Raw genomic sequence first — 15,107 nt, 5'->3', positions numbered from 1 at the left:
TGTATAATTACAAGATGGGCTTTCCTTTATTTAGTTTTTTTTCTTTCTTGAAGAGACGGAGTAAACTCAACATTCATAAATGTAAGTGGCAAGTCATGATTTTGCCAAGTACAATGCAATCATAAATTAACATCTATGTTGATCCTGGAACATCATTTTTCTTGGAAAATGTAATCCATACCTATCCCCTACCCCTAAACCCAACCATAACTGTTAATTATTTCCGAAATTAGAGGGGAATAATAGTGCAAAAACCTAACCGTAAGCCTTAACATAATTGGTAAACGTATGCCTTAATTCTGATTGGTTGGAATGTTGTTCCAGAATTAACATAGATGTTAATCCAGAAACATGTCCTCCTTGGTGAAATCTGGTTGGTGATTGTAAGTGTACCTAAGTTAGCCCAAGGGTTAATTTTCACTAAAAATGCCTTATTTATAGTTGTTATTAGGTGTGACATGAAAGAATAGCATCAGTAGTTTACAGAATAAAACAAAAATAAATACTCATTACATTTAGATTTTTCTAGTGTACAATGATAAATCATAAATCTAGAAAAGGCAAACTACATATATGAGATTTTTGATGAGAAGTAGTTCTCCTGTCCTTACAAACTCACAATTATTGGTGAAAAAGACCAACTGCTTTTGTCTGTAATGTCTTTCCTTAAACGTGTGAATCTACCATTACAACATTATAATGTTAGTTACAAAAAACATAGATGTTGAGAATTACCAAAAAGTACAGTGTTTTTAAACTGTAATCTTGCAATGTGAATTACACTTCAATTGAAATACAGCCAGAACAGTGGCCAGTTACCTTGCATTATCCACAATATACTGCACAATCTTGTCCAAGACTTTCTCAAAGAGGGCAGTGCGGACCCATATGTGCTTGATAGCCTGTGCGGAGAGTGGCTGAGGGGCCCGTCCGGTAGAGGAACCCTGCCTCCTAAGGGACTCCTGTCCTGTGCTCTGGGTTCTCCTGGAGGAAACCATCAATATCAATCACATTAACAAGAGTCAACATAACAAAATACTCTCAAAACATGATCAAACATAGCACATTATTTATTTATTCTCCTTAAAAAATACATGGATTTGATTTTTTGTTTTGTTTAATATTTTAGACTTGCTTTGACTAGGCCTCTCATTCTGCCCTTACATTATATTTGTCCTCACATAACCTTCTAAAAGTGCCACACTTCATTTGTCTGGCCTTATGAAATAAGTGCGAGACACAAAAGGCATCATGACTGTGCCTGTCAGCAGGTGTTTCGAAGTGTTTGCCAGTCTATATCCTTCTCAATGCAGCCTCTCAACAGGATGAGATGCTCATCTACAGCAGTGCAGCGACAGACATAAAGCCACTCAAACCTGCCAGGTCATTCAGTCATGAACACAACACACACACACATAATCAAACATAGAGCAAGTGTAGCCCCATCTCAGAGAATTACAACTGATAAAACTCTCAGAGTGACACCACAGCCAGAACATTAGGAGCATTTGTCATTTGCAACTCAAAACATCAACAACAGCTTGTTCTTCTTATTCTGAAGAGCACTTTTGGACAAAATCACTGTAGAAATAACAGCAATGGAAATTTGTGGTTCACTAATGGTCACCAAGGGTTGCTTGGGTGTCTTAAGTTTTAGCTTTTGGAAATCTAGCTTCATTTTTAAAGTGTCAACACTGAGCAACAAATGCTAACTTAATGTATATTTATAACTGATTAGGGACAAGTACGAGCAACGATTATTCTGCCTGTTAACTTTTGCAACCAAGAATTATATGATGTCATGGATCAATAAAAAAAACCCTTTCATGAAGGGATGAGATTCAATCATTCAAGAGACTATTCCCCTGGAATATTTAACATGTCTGCCACAACGGATACATTTATTCGCACTTGGTCACGATATTTGGACAATATAAACCTTGCTGTATGTGACATTTTACAACTCAGAATGACATAATGTGCTTATGTACATTCATTCATGTGTGTTGGTTTGTATGGTTTGTAGCACAAAGGTTTATGGCTTTTGGCATGTGTATATTTCTGTATTTGCAGTTTTGTTTTTGTGTCAGGCATTCTTGTTGTGTTTGCAGTTTTATTTTGTGTATGTACATGGAAAAAATAAAATAAAAACATGTTTAAAAAAGTGTTTATTGTGAGTTTAAGTTCAACATTTTCAAGAAAAGTTTAAATGAATGAGAAGATTTCATTTCCTGCTGAAGTTAGAAATATATACTTTACACATTCTCTATTTGTGGCATCAGTTATGCGTGTGCGTGAGTAAACACAATGTGCCAACACTGAGCGATACTTGCACCCATTATCATGAATGAAATGAAAATGAAGGAGAAGAGAGTTGTTTTCTGCTGAAATTGAGCAGAAACTGAAACATTCATTCTCCCTGCTTGTAATGCAAATGAGAAAAGTAAGTAATCACATAAATAAATTCACCAAAAAATAAAATGGTGCAATTGCGTTCATATTAGAAGAGACCCATTCCAGAGTAGACGGACGGACTCAGGTATGGTGAACATGTGCGCACCAAAGATCCGAAAACTGTTCACACAAGCAAAACAAACTGAATTCTACATTATCTGACTAAAGTCTTGTCACCTATCTAAATGTTGGAAACATCAAATAATACCTTGACTTCTGGTTGATCGTTTGGTATCAGAAATGGCTTATACGACAGGCAAAGGCCTCTAGATTAAACTAATTTTACCTAAAAAAAAATATGATTATGCCTTGGTTTTTAATAATTTAAGTAGGACAGTAACTTCTCACTTTGTTTGGACAAAAGTCTTGTCACTTAACAGAAATAATGTACAGTATAGAATATAGTCATGGTGTAGTGGAAAAAGAATTAATATTGTGTATGACTCCCATGAGCTTGGAGAACTGCATCCATACATCTCTACAATGACTCAAATCACTTATTATTAAAGTCATCTGGAATGGCAAAGAAAGTGTTCTTGCAGGACTCCCAGACTTCATCAAGATTCATTGGATTCATCTGCAATGCTTCATCCTTTATCTTACACCAGCCATGCTCAATAATATTCATTTCTGGTGACTGGGCTGGCCAATCCTGGAGCACCTTGACCTTTTTTGCTTGCAGGAACTTTGATGTGGGGGCTGACAAATGAGGAGTGCTATCCTGCTGAAGAATTTGCCCTCTCCTGTGGTTTGTAATGTAATGGGCAGCACAAATGTTTGATACCTCAGGATGTTGATGTTGCCATCCACTCTGCAGATCTCTTGCACACCTCCATACTGAATGTAACCCCAAAACATGATTTTTTCCTTTACCAAACTTGACTGATTTCTGTGAGAATCTTGGGTCCATGCAGGTTCCAATAGGTTTTCTGCAGTATTTGTGATGATTGGGATGAAGTTCAGCAGATGATTCAGAGGACAAATCTACCTTCTGCCACATTTCCAAATGATCAACTAGAAGTCAAATTATTATTTGTTGCCCTTTCAACAAGTTAGTCAAAAGTGACAAAATAAAACTTTTAGAGTCTAATCTAGACTTCTAGAAAAAGCATATTCTTAATAATCCAAAACATTTGAATTTTGTGTTTAACAATTGCATACTTTTCAGTCATCACTGATTGTTGTCAATGAAAGCAAGACACCAGCTCTAGGGTGACACACAGTTGCTGCTGCATTCAGAGAAATCACAAAAGATCCAAGAAAAAAAAATCTTGCTTTAGGGTACTGTCAAGTTAGTGTGAAAGACTGAAAAGAGATGTTCATAAAAACAGTGGCACCAAGGAAAACAATGAGAGAGTAAAAAAAAGACAAAGTGGAGATCAGCACGTTTGAGGAAAGTTTCTAGTTATTTAAACTTAAAGTGGGCCTGTTATGCTAATTTTGTTTTAGAGGTCACATTATAAAGGTTTACGCATCCATTCAATGTCAAAATACACTTCAAACTTCCTCGTAAAATCCTATCTATTATCAACTCTTTTCTTAGTGTCCGAAATGGTTCATTCAGAGAACAGGTTTGTTTAAACTCGGCTTTTCAACAGTTTATTCTGCTCTGATTGGTCAGATTCTCCATTCTATAGTAACTGGCATAATTAATTTAGAAATTGCAGAAAAATATTTAGTCAGCGGTCTCAAAATCTAGAGATAGACTTTCTTAAAAAAATAGATGCATAGTTTGTGAAGACACCTATGCACCCACATTTAGGTTAAACAGTAAAACATTACTGTAAGTGCAATCATTCATGGTCATTCATTTATTGGTGCAGGAATGCAAACTTGTTACCATTGGATGTCTTAAAGAATCACATATCTGCTGAAATATCCAAATAAGCTTGATTCATAAATTAGATGCAATTGAATTATATATTTGGTTCACTGAAGCATGTATTTGTATTAGACAAATCAAGATTACAGAAAAAACTTTCAACCTCTCTAAAAGTACAATATAATTGGCATACTGGCTACAACTACAGTGTTTGAGGGTCAATGTAGCCAATAATGACTGTCACAAATTTAAAGCTATTCTAAATAGGGTTGTGCAGAAAGTAAGACTGGAATTACTGACGTCTCCTTCAAAGCAGTTCAGAATTGGCTCTTTCTTCAGTGAGACAATAACTCCAGTTAGTCATTGTGAGCTCTGTTTGGAGGCTGTGGAGTGCTGGGAAGACTGCTGTAATGTTGAGTGCACAGATGAGGGAGTCCATCATGGGCGTAAGCCAATAACAGCCCACGGCCATCAATCTCCCTCCAGCCCGGACATCACGGTACAGCACAGCTGCAGGCGCACCACAGATGGATGAGTCTGCTGTCTCTGCCACTGCGCCCTCATCTTCTCTGATTTACATATGCATTGATCCCATAACGGCCTACTATTTACACTATGTGAGCGTTGGCCACAGCGATGGACATTCAGTATAAACAAACAAATAAATCTCTGCACCTGAGATGAGCTATGCAGATGCTTTGGAGATGAAACTGTGCATTTCTGCTCCAAGAGCAATAATGCTGGACACCCGGCACTCCTGCTGAGGCCTATTAATAAAAATGAATGGAGAAGAGCTTCTGTAATCAATCCACAAATAGCACATACAGTATATTTGTAGATTACTTACTTACTCCCAGGGATTTTTAGCCACACCATGTTGGTGTTCTGTAACATCTAATGTTCACGAGGATCAGGACATACACATACACAACTGACAATTTAGCTCACCTAATTCACGTATACCGCATGTCTTTGAAGTGTGGGGGGAACCGGATGACCTGAAGGAAACTCACGCCAACACGGCGAGAACATGCAAACTCAACACAGAAATGCGAACTGACCCAGCTGGGGCTCGAACAAGTGACCTTCTGCTGTGAGGCGACAACGCTACCCACTGTGCCACTGTGCCACCCCTGTATAGGGATTAGATACAATAAATATTTAAGGGTTGTTTATGAAGTTACAAAGAAAGGTCTGGTTGGCAGGACTAACAGCTGCAAAAAAGATAATTGCGCAAAGAAGGCTTCCTCTGCATTCTTTATTTATTCGGCAGTGGCTATTTCAGTTTTATGATATAGTATTGTTAGAACTTTCAACAGCCCGAATAAATAAATCTAGAGCCTCAACTCTTGATGCATGGAAATAAGCTGCAGACAAACTGTCAGAAATACTCATGGATAGTAGAAATTAATGTGCAACAACCTGAATCTTTAAATCCCTGATCCTTAAAGTCTGTGTGGTTTTTTATTTACTTTTGTTAGTGTATTACTATGTGTGTATGTATGTAGGTATGTGTGTACGGACATGTATATGTATGAGCAGATTTATATACATGTATGTATATGTGTTTTATTTTCTATAATATTATAGACTGTACATATTCCCTGTATTTATCATGTGTGTGTTTAAGATATGTGTATCTTGTGTTTATGTATATATCTTCTGTTAGTTATTTGTCTTGATTGCAATGCTATTTGTGGGATGGCATGGACTTTGGCACCGCTGGGAGATGGGGTGGGTGGTTTTTTGTTTATGGTTAATTGTTGTTCATGACAACATTTATATGGTTTTGCTTTGTATTTTGTTTAAGTAATATTACGCGATTAGCATATTGCAACCTTTGCAGAGATGACTAAAACCCCAATATGCTTCAGAGAAGGAATTATTATGGGGTTTCAAATCAAAATATGACTTTCTGTTATGAAACATGGCCTTGATTTTATACACTGTAGTGGACATCGATAAAAAATGAACAGAAAATAAATGATATTTCATTAGTCCTACAATATAAATTTTTTTTTTCTTTATTTTATGTAGCTACAAAAATTCATTAACATGCCATTTAAATACAGTGTATAGATATATTGCATGCAATGGAAAAACCTTCTTCCACATTCTGTTATTTCATTCATAACATAGCTGAGACTAATCTTTAAACAAAGGTTTAAAAAATTTTGAAACCTAAAATAAACATGACGATTAAAACTTAAAATCTATTGATTTTGTCTATTAATGTCACTATTCAAACCAATAAAAAAGGCGTCTGCTACAATAGACACTAAATAACATTTGAACAAAATATAATTCTTCAAAACTGATCATTTTTCATTTCTTATGCTCCACGTAAAGACATGAAAAATCAATAGGTCTCACAAGGATATAATCAAATTTAGTATGATCATTAATTATGTTATACATGTGAATAGGTACGGTTAAAAAAAACATTGTTTAATGTTAACATAAATAAATCAGTTTAACAATGCATTTTATTTTACAAAAGCCTTCTGCTGTAGGTAGGCTAAATAAAATCACAACTTACATGACAGCAATAAATTATATGAATGAACCAATAAAGTATACATGTGTCTGGAATGCAATATTACAATAAACAGATGTGTATCTGCTTTTTTTAAAGCTGTGTTTCAGCTCTGAAAGGCAGTGGTATAGGCATTCAATAACCAGTGAGCATCTAGTTGCTTTAGTGATGGTGACACCATGGTGTTGCTGTGGCAATGCGAGTTACACTGTGTCTGTCAGTGTGTGTGTGTTCAGTGGAGGAGGGGTATTAAATGGACAGGCAGGGAACACCGCACAACATGTGACTCCACATTAATTCTGCAAATACGTGTCTGTGAGTGTGTTTGAGCAGCTACTGTATGAACACACCAAAGTGGTTTTGACTAATCCCTGACCACAACCGAGATGTTGAGCCACCTGGAGATTGTTGCTATTAGACCAAAGCGGTTGACTCTTGAGTGGCACATTGGCCATGTGGCTCTGCTAATGGAGAGTTAATGGGGAAATAAGGAGCTGACCGAAGCCCTGCAGCATCCGCCCAAACCATCCCTCATTTACAGTGCCGCAGAGCCAGTCCTCTGTGTAAAGCCTGACAAAACAAAGCAGATCATGCCTCTCCACACACCAGATGTGATCTGCTTCCTGCTTTCATCATGAGCTGCTTATCAGTCATAAAGCACTGCTGATATCGCTAATTTGATCAGTTGCAGTTTATGGCTTTCTGTGTCTTTTAGTATCTGCTCTTAGAGTTAATAAGGAGAATGAGTGACTGCTGAAAGCCATTTTTAGCACAAAAAAGATTTCTTGTATCGCCGTTTAAAATGCAAAACATATCTTTATAGTGATATGTTGACATTGAGCTAAACAAATGGTATAAACTTGGATTTTGTTATCTTTATTCATAGCAAGGACGATGAATAGAACCATAAATAATAAAGTTTCAGTATCTGCTTCAGTCCTGTGAAAAAGGGATGTTCACACCAAAGCACAGCAATACAACCACAGCAATACAAAAAGAAGTATATACAGTTGAAGGCTAAATTCTTAGGGCTTCTGGTTAATTGTCATCACATAAAAAAATTGCCACATTTAAGATCTGATTTCTTTAAAAAAAACTGTCATCTTCACTGCCTGGTCAAGATACAATATAAAGCCTGTATCAGACCAAACAATAAGCACTGCATTTCTATAATTCTATTTTTCTGCACCATGTCTTTAAAATATGGAAATTAATGGAAATTAATTTTACCCCAGTATTTTAAATGGAGTTTCTAGCCTGCTGCTAATGTGGGCACTAGCACTTACACGGTCTTTCATCTCTTTTTTAAGCTTTAACAACCAAATGGATGCTAAATTCCATTTAACTGATTACATTTGAATTACATTACAACATTGATGCTGTAAAATAATCATTATGAAATTGAAAATAGTCAGGTGAACCTTTCACCCGAAGTTCATCACTGCCTGAAAAACATTAGCTGTGAAAATTAGTTTGAGTGGACAGCTCAGACAACTTGCAGAAAAGTAAAAACCTTATCACATAGAATCCAATAAAATCATAAATTGTGGATCAGGATGGGGCCAAGACAAAGTCTCTCTCTGATCCCCCAGGCCTTGCAATGGTTGCAGAAATTCCAAATTGAACCAAAACAAACAACTACAATTGGCTTAAAATGAAAATTTGGGAAAATCATTAACCAGCAGAACCTGGGAATTTAAAAAAATGAATTAATCAATCAAAATAATCATAAATCTTGATTTATTTCCCTCCAAAATTATGACATGATCTTTTTGCCATATTGCCCACCCCTACTTGTACCCAATCAAAAATGTGTCCAAATTTGAAGAAACTCTTAAATTTAGATTATGACATAACTGCATGTGAACTGGATGAATAAAGATGTTCTGCTAAAGCTAAAGTTTGCTAAAAAAAAAAAAAAAAGCTATTTGTGTACAATGCGAGGTCATACCTGGTGATTTCAGCCTGCTGCTGCAGCTGTTCTTGAACCTTGCGGCAGATCTCGCTCACTGTGGTGTTAACTTTGCCGATCTTAGTGAAGAGGGCAGCGATTTTATCACTGCGGAGGAATCCTGCCGCTCTCCTTTTCAGCAGGTGGCTTAAGCAAGCCTCGATGGAGCCTGCAGGAACATAAAAGGAGGAGTTTATAAGATCAAACAAAAATGCTGGATACACTTAAGCAATTACCATCTTATTATTTCCAACTGCTTTGTGAATTTCTTTAATAACAACCATTTGTTCTCACGCGTCAAGTTTTCAATTCCATTTCTTTACCAGGGGGCTTTGCTATCGATGAACTGGCATGATGCAAGGGAAAATCTTATTGCAGGAGTAATTGCGTTCAGCTTGATACTCGTTTTCCTTTTGTGAGGTAAACAGCCATGACGGGAGTCGCAATTGCAGCCGGGAATGAGATTTACCACCAGTTCCTGGAGCACAGCTAAATATTTTACTAAGGCAGAGTCAAGGTGAACTACCTGTTACCATGCCTGCTTCTTCTGGGACTCAGTTGCCTCAAGCGCTCCGTGCTCACTTCCAAAACAAATAAACATCACTAACAGTTCCCCAGTCCCCTAATCTCACCGATGAAAGATGGAGAGGATGCTCATATTGGTGCAAAAGGGCTAATGCGTTCGTCCATCTTTTTTGACAAGTAGCCAAGTTCTCGTGCGACATAAATCAAGACGCACGACTCGAGGAGGCCCGCTCAGCAAATGAAATCAAAATTATCTTTTTACACGATAGCAATGAAAGGCCGGTCATCAGATTTGCATCTGCCGTGACAGCCGAGTAAAGTCTACCTGTCGACTCACAGCATGATTGATGCTATCAATATCTCAGCAGAATCGAGGCCCTGCTACATAATCGACTGCATTTGTGAAAGCAATCAGATGTTTATGGCCGTAATAGCACTTTTATTGCTTGGTTTGTGCCACCGGGGGCAGCAGCTTAAGCATTCTCATCTTCAAGTTTTACTCTTTAAGAGTCTGTTTCATACATTTAGATGGCTAAAGCCACATTTATGAATGGGGAATGCATGCAAACTGACTCTCAAGAAAGGGTCAAAAATATATGGTAGAAACTACAGGTCAGAAAGATTTTTTTTTCTTTTTAGAATGTTTTTTTTTAAGCAATTTTTTAAATAAATGGATCAGAAATGACAATAAACACATGAATGAATATGTGTTATATTCAGTGTTGGGAAACTTTAAAGTTATGCATTACAATGCTGAGTTTCTTCTCAAAAAATGTAACTAGTTGCATTACTTACTTTTTCTTGTAAGAAATGTGTTACGCTACATTTGAGTTACTTTTGCTTTACTTTAATTTACCTTTACTGAGGCTTGATCTCTTTCGGAACTTGCAGGTGTTTTTCTTGTTTGTTTGTTTGTTTGTTTTTTTATAGAAAAACTCTGCAATTAACAACATACTAAACCTTCATTTACTTTAAAAACACACATTAAAAACTAATAATTTAGGAATTTTTTTGAGCCCAGAGCTATACATGTCGTATATTCAGACTAATGAACCTTTAAAGCAATGGGTTTGCTACTTTTGCACTTTTTGTCTTATGAAGTAAAATCATTGTGCATTGAGACAATCCCCTTTGCATTTCTTCAAGGTGTTCATAATAATGTGGATAATTCCATCGCAGAAATGTAGTGTCTATCATCTTGGTTTCTGTTTGTTCCTGCATTCTCTTATTAAGTGCGGGATTCAATGTTACGACTTTCGTTTTAATTCTGCAATTCATTTTTTTTAAAGATAATTGTTTAAAGGTGCAGTATGTAAGTTTGACAACTAGTGGTTGAACTAGATATTGCACTCCTGGATCAAAACACACGCAAATGCAGGTTGCCAGATTGACGTAAGTGTACCTGAATATTGAGCCTAAAAGGCTGATTTGAACCACTTTTTAAATTAATGGCACGAGATAGAATTAATTAAATGGCACGCGATAGATAAAATATACTATTTTTTTTTTTTGTTCTAATCAACAACTGATATGTTACGATTGACCGGGTGGATGAAGGCAAAAAGTGTCACAGAAGCTGCTGGTGAAAGTGAAGTGATTTATTTTACACAAAGTGAAGACAAAAATCCAGCATGATATGTCTATTTTACTATCGGCTTCAATTTCTCACAGGTAAACAACAGGGTAAACACTGATCACCCCAGGTGCACCTCAAGTGCTTTATTCAGTGTGATAGGCTAATAATGTGAGTTTGAATGGCATTTTACATGACATTTATTGCCATACTACTAAAGGCAGCAGCAGATAGTTCACTTCAGATCTTGAAAATAAAATAAACCATGTGAAATTGAACGTTGGAACTGTGACTCAGTGCAAGCCAAATTACAAAACAAACATCAATCATTTAGCATGTACATATAATAATGTTAAAGAGGTTTAATGTGTATTAATTAGATGATAAACCGTACCATTTCATGAGTAAGTGCATATTCCGTTCTTCTGAACGGCTGTATTTTAAGTTTCTGTCGTGTTTGTCTAGTGCAAACAGCCAAATTGCTTATCACTGCATATCTTATCACGTAGCATGTTGTTAGGGCATGCTGTTACAATGTAACCTGCTCACCTAATGTTTACATTTGTAATATTTACTTATTTGATAAACTAATAACCTAATGTGGAACTCTGAATCTGTGTCTCATTTCGAAGTCTGTTACTGTCCACCGAAGGTCATATTTTGGTCGCTGACACATGCTTTAAGAGCCTTTCTGACTAAATGGATCAAATACACGTTCTTCCAGCAAGGCAACCCGGGGTCCTGAAATAAAATTGGCTAAACTAGTATTGGGTTGGGTTAAAATAGCCAAAACAAAGACAGCTTTCTGGGCACGGAAAGCACAGTTTCAAAGCAGAATATCTGACTTCAGTGTTATTTTTCAGATAAACAAGAATGCTCACTTAGCATGTTTCTTAAATATTTGCAAACATATTATGGTATTTTTATGCTTTAGAAGAGTCAAAAACTTACAAACAGCACCTTTAAACTAAAAAGCAACTCACATTATATATATATATATATATATATATATATATATATATATATATATATATATGTATATGTATATATATATATATATATATATATATATATATATATATATATATATATATAAATATATATATATATATATATATATATATATATATATATATATATATATATATAATATATATATATATATATATATATATATATATATATATATATATATATATATATATATATATATATATATATATATATTAAAAACAACTAGTATTTTAATAAAGTAATGCGTTACTTTTCTTGTTAATATTATTACTTAACTTGCATTACTTGTAATTTCTTATCCACAACACTGGTTTATATGTGTTATGCGTTATAAATGTGGCATTTCTTTACTTATTTATTCAACAAATAATATCACTTGAGCACCAAATCAATATGTTAAGATTTTAAGAAGATAACATTTCATTTCTTCCAAATTAATTAATTATTTTTTTCGGAAAATGTGAATGCAAATCATGGTTATTCAAACAAATATTGATTCCTTACCTTGACAGTGTTTTAAACATTGGTGTTGTGTTGCTTAAAAATGATTAAAATCAAGTATTGTGCTATTTTATGCAGAATAAACATTTTCTATATGACATTGTTATTTACAATTCACAAGAAATGTCCATAAATAGTTCACGGAGTAAAAGTGCTACATAATTGACATTTTTAAAAGCAAACAGATGTTTATGGCGGTAATAGCTCTTTTATAGCTCAGTCGGTGCCACCGGGGGCAGCGGCTTAAGCATTCTCATCTTGTTTTATACATTTAGCCATGTTAAAACTGCACATGCATGAATAGGAAATCCATGCAAACTGGAGATCAACACCCAAGAAAGGACCAAGAAAGTCAACAACATTGGTTTTCATTGAGCTGTAGAACCCAACGATGCAGAAAGAAACCTGATCAACAAGCTGCAAATATGTTGCTAATCTACACCACTAATTTCACACTATACAACAAGATGAATCATCTAAGTGGCTGCTGAGTGCTTTCCCCTTGAGAACTCAGCACGATTACTGTCCTCTCCCAAAAGAGGCTCTGATTTAAACAGTAAAGCCCTGAGAGGATCTCTGAGGACTGGCACTTCCTGTGTTTCTTGGTTCTATCATCCAGAGAGCAACAAATGTGCAGACAAAGCGCCGTGCAGTTGAGAAGTGAGCTGAACACTCCTGAAGATGCATTTACATAATCTCTCTGTGCTTTTGCTGCAGCGCACGTCTTCCTGTATGCATCCATACACCCACAATATTCTGTTCTCACGCTCGGTCCGATGTATTCAACAGTATCATGCAGAAAATAATGCACATAACCAATCTGCCAGTTGTTGTTGTTGTTTTTTTAACAACTTTAGATGGTTTTAAGTTAAATTTTAACTATTTAAGTAGTCACTAATAGCTTGTAACAGTAAAAGTTAATATATACAAACATAGTCAACCTGCAGTTATATAGCATATACTGTGTATGATGTCCATGTTGTCTCAGCTTGTTTTAAATAAATAGTTTGAACAAAAAGCAAACATCATTTTTTTAATTTACATTTCGACTTTTTTGAAGATTTTTATTTGATCTTTTTTCAGTTTTTGGGTTCAGTGATATTTCTTTTTTTATAGAAAGCAATACTTTTGTTTAGCTGTGTTATAGGTGGATCAGGAAAGACAATAAACATATTAAATGTTCTAAAAGATTCATATGGCGATTACGTAAAAAAAAAAAAAAAAAAAATACTTTTTTACTTTCTACATTGAAGTAATGCCATTATTTGAGCACCAAATTAGTATGTTACAATTATTTCTTTTTCTGTAAAGGTCTGATAACACGTCACTCTAAATGAGTGCTCAGCCAAACAGAAAAAAGAGCAAAAATATATTCAACAAGGTGGCAACACCAAAGCTCCAAAAATATCAGTTTATTAAATTAAAAAGGCTATCACAAACTGAGGCGCTAAACGATATTATATCGAATTGAGATTAAATGTATGTCAATAACAATTACAAGCTCAGGACTGATCTAAGAGCCAATCACACAGCAGAGGGAATCTAGTAATGTGTTGATATTAGTGATGCACCGAATTTTTGGCTGCCAAATATTATAGCCCTCCATAAATATGGTATCATGCAGAAAAATAATGCACATAACCAACCAGCTAACAATGACTGAAAATGGCTTTGTTTTTCTAATGATAATTTAATAACTATGTGTATCAGAAATAAAGGCAATGTTTATAACATTTGACTAAAATATGCACAAAAGCATTTGCTACACTGAAAAAAAGTGTTGCATGCAGAACTGTTGTAAACAAAATATTATTACTGTCATCATGGCAAAGATAAAATAAATCAGTTATTAGAGATGAGTTATTAAAACTATTATGTTAAGAAATGTGTTAAAAAATCTTCTCTCCATTAAACACAAACTGGGGGGGAAATAAACTGGAGGGCTAATAAAGATTAGGAATTAAGAACTAATACTCAATATTTAAATAATGGGCATGTAATAAGGCAGCAATCAATAGTGAGAATTGGTAATACAATGTTACATCCATGTACATTCATATCCCTCATATGAATAGGATCATTTGTGTGTCTAACTAAAGAAATCTTTGAAATAATGTATGGGAAATCCCATCATGCAACATTAAGGGTTGATCTGATTCAACTCTAACAACCTCCACTCAATAATGCTGAACTAAGAGCACCTGACAGACACATTGGGGATTTAATGAGCATCAGATTAGACGTACTACCTCTATAAATCATGTGGTGTAGCTTTACACACTAGTCTTAATGGCACACTAATGACCACAAGCCTCTCATGTTCATTCTGTCATGAAAGCTGATACGATATTTTATTATAATGACTCCTATCAGTTTATTTGAAAGGCCTTAGTGACAAATTTTCCAATCATCTTAGTGGTGCAAAGGCAAGACACAAAAGCAAAAATCATTGTTTATTCATTTTGAGATTCTGCTTCAATGTCATGTCTTCATTTGAAGTGGAAAGCAGATTTTCAAAAAATACACATTTTTGTTTATCACTATTATTTTTACTATGTTTTACTATGTTATTTATTATTAAATACACAACATGATGTATTTATATTTATTAGTTAAGCAATGCATTCAATATTTTTACATATTCATCTGTGATGTCTTTTCCAGCACAGCAGCAGGATAAAAACACTAAGGATGCACCGAATTTTTAGCTGCTGAAAATTGTTATTACAGT

The 15,107-nt window shown here is 35.1% G+C and overlaps 2 protein-coding genes across 3 annotated transcripts in view; both read right to left on the bottom strand.

Moving 5' to 3' along the window:
* The window catches only part of LOC147833651 (uncharacterized), a 734,785-nt gene that overhangs the window by 173,825 nt on the left and 545,853 nt on the right, over positions 1–15,107 (bottom strand). The window lies entirely within an intron of this gene.
* sgsm2 (small G protein signaling modulator 2) overlaps positions 1–15,107 on the bottom strand; it is a 101,695-nt gene that overhangs the window by 40,201 nt on the left and 46,387 nt on the right. For both annotated transcript variants that reach the window (XM_087284067.1, XM_087284068.1), the window contains exons 3-4: positions 8,764–8,932; positions 820–984 (exon numbers count right to left, since the gene is read on the bottom strand). In XM_087284067.1, coding sequence (XP_087140193.1) covers positions 820–984; positions 8,764–8,932 — 334 coding nt within the window. The remainder of the gene's footprint in view (positions 1–819; positions 985–8,763; positions 8,933–15,107) is intronic.

Source organism: Danio rerio, chromosome 15 (genome assembly GCF_052040795.2).
Source record: "Danio rerio strain M-AB ecotype USA chromosome 15, GRCz13ab, whole genome shotgun sequence".
NCBI classification, from domain to species: domain Eukaryota; kingdom Metazoa; phylum Chordata; class Actinopteri; order Cypriniformes; family Danionidae; genus Danio; species Danio rerio.
This window is presented reverse-complemented; position numbering and strand designations above follow the sequence as displayed.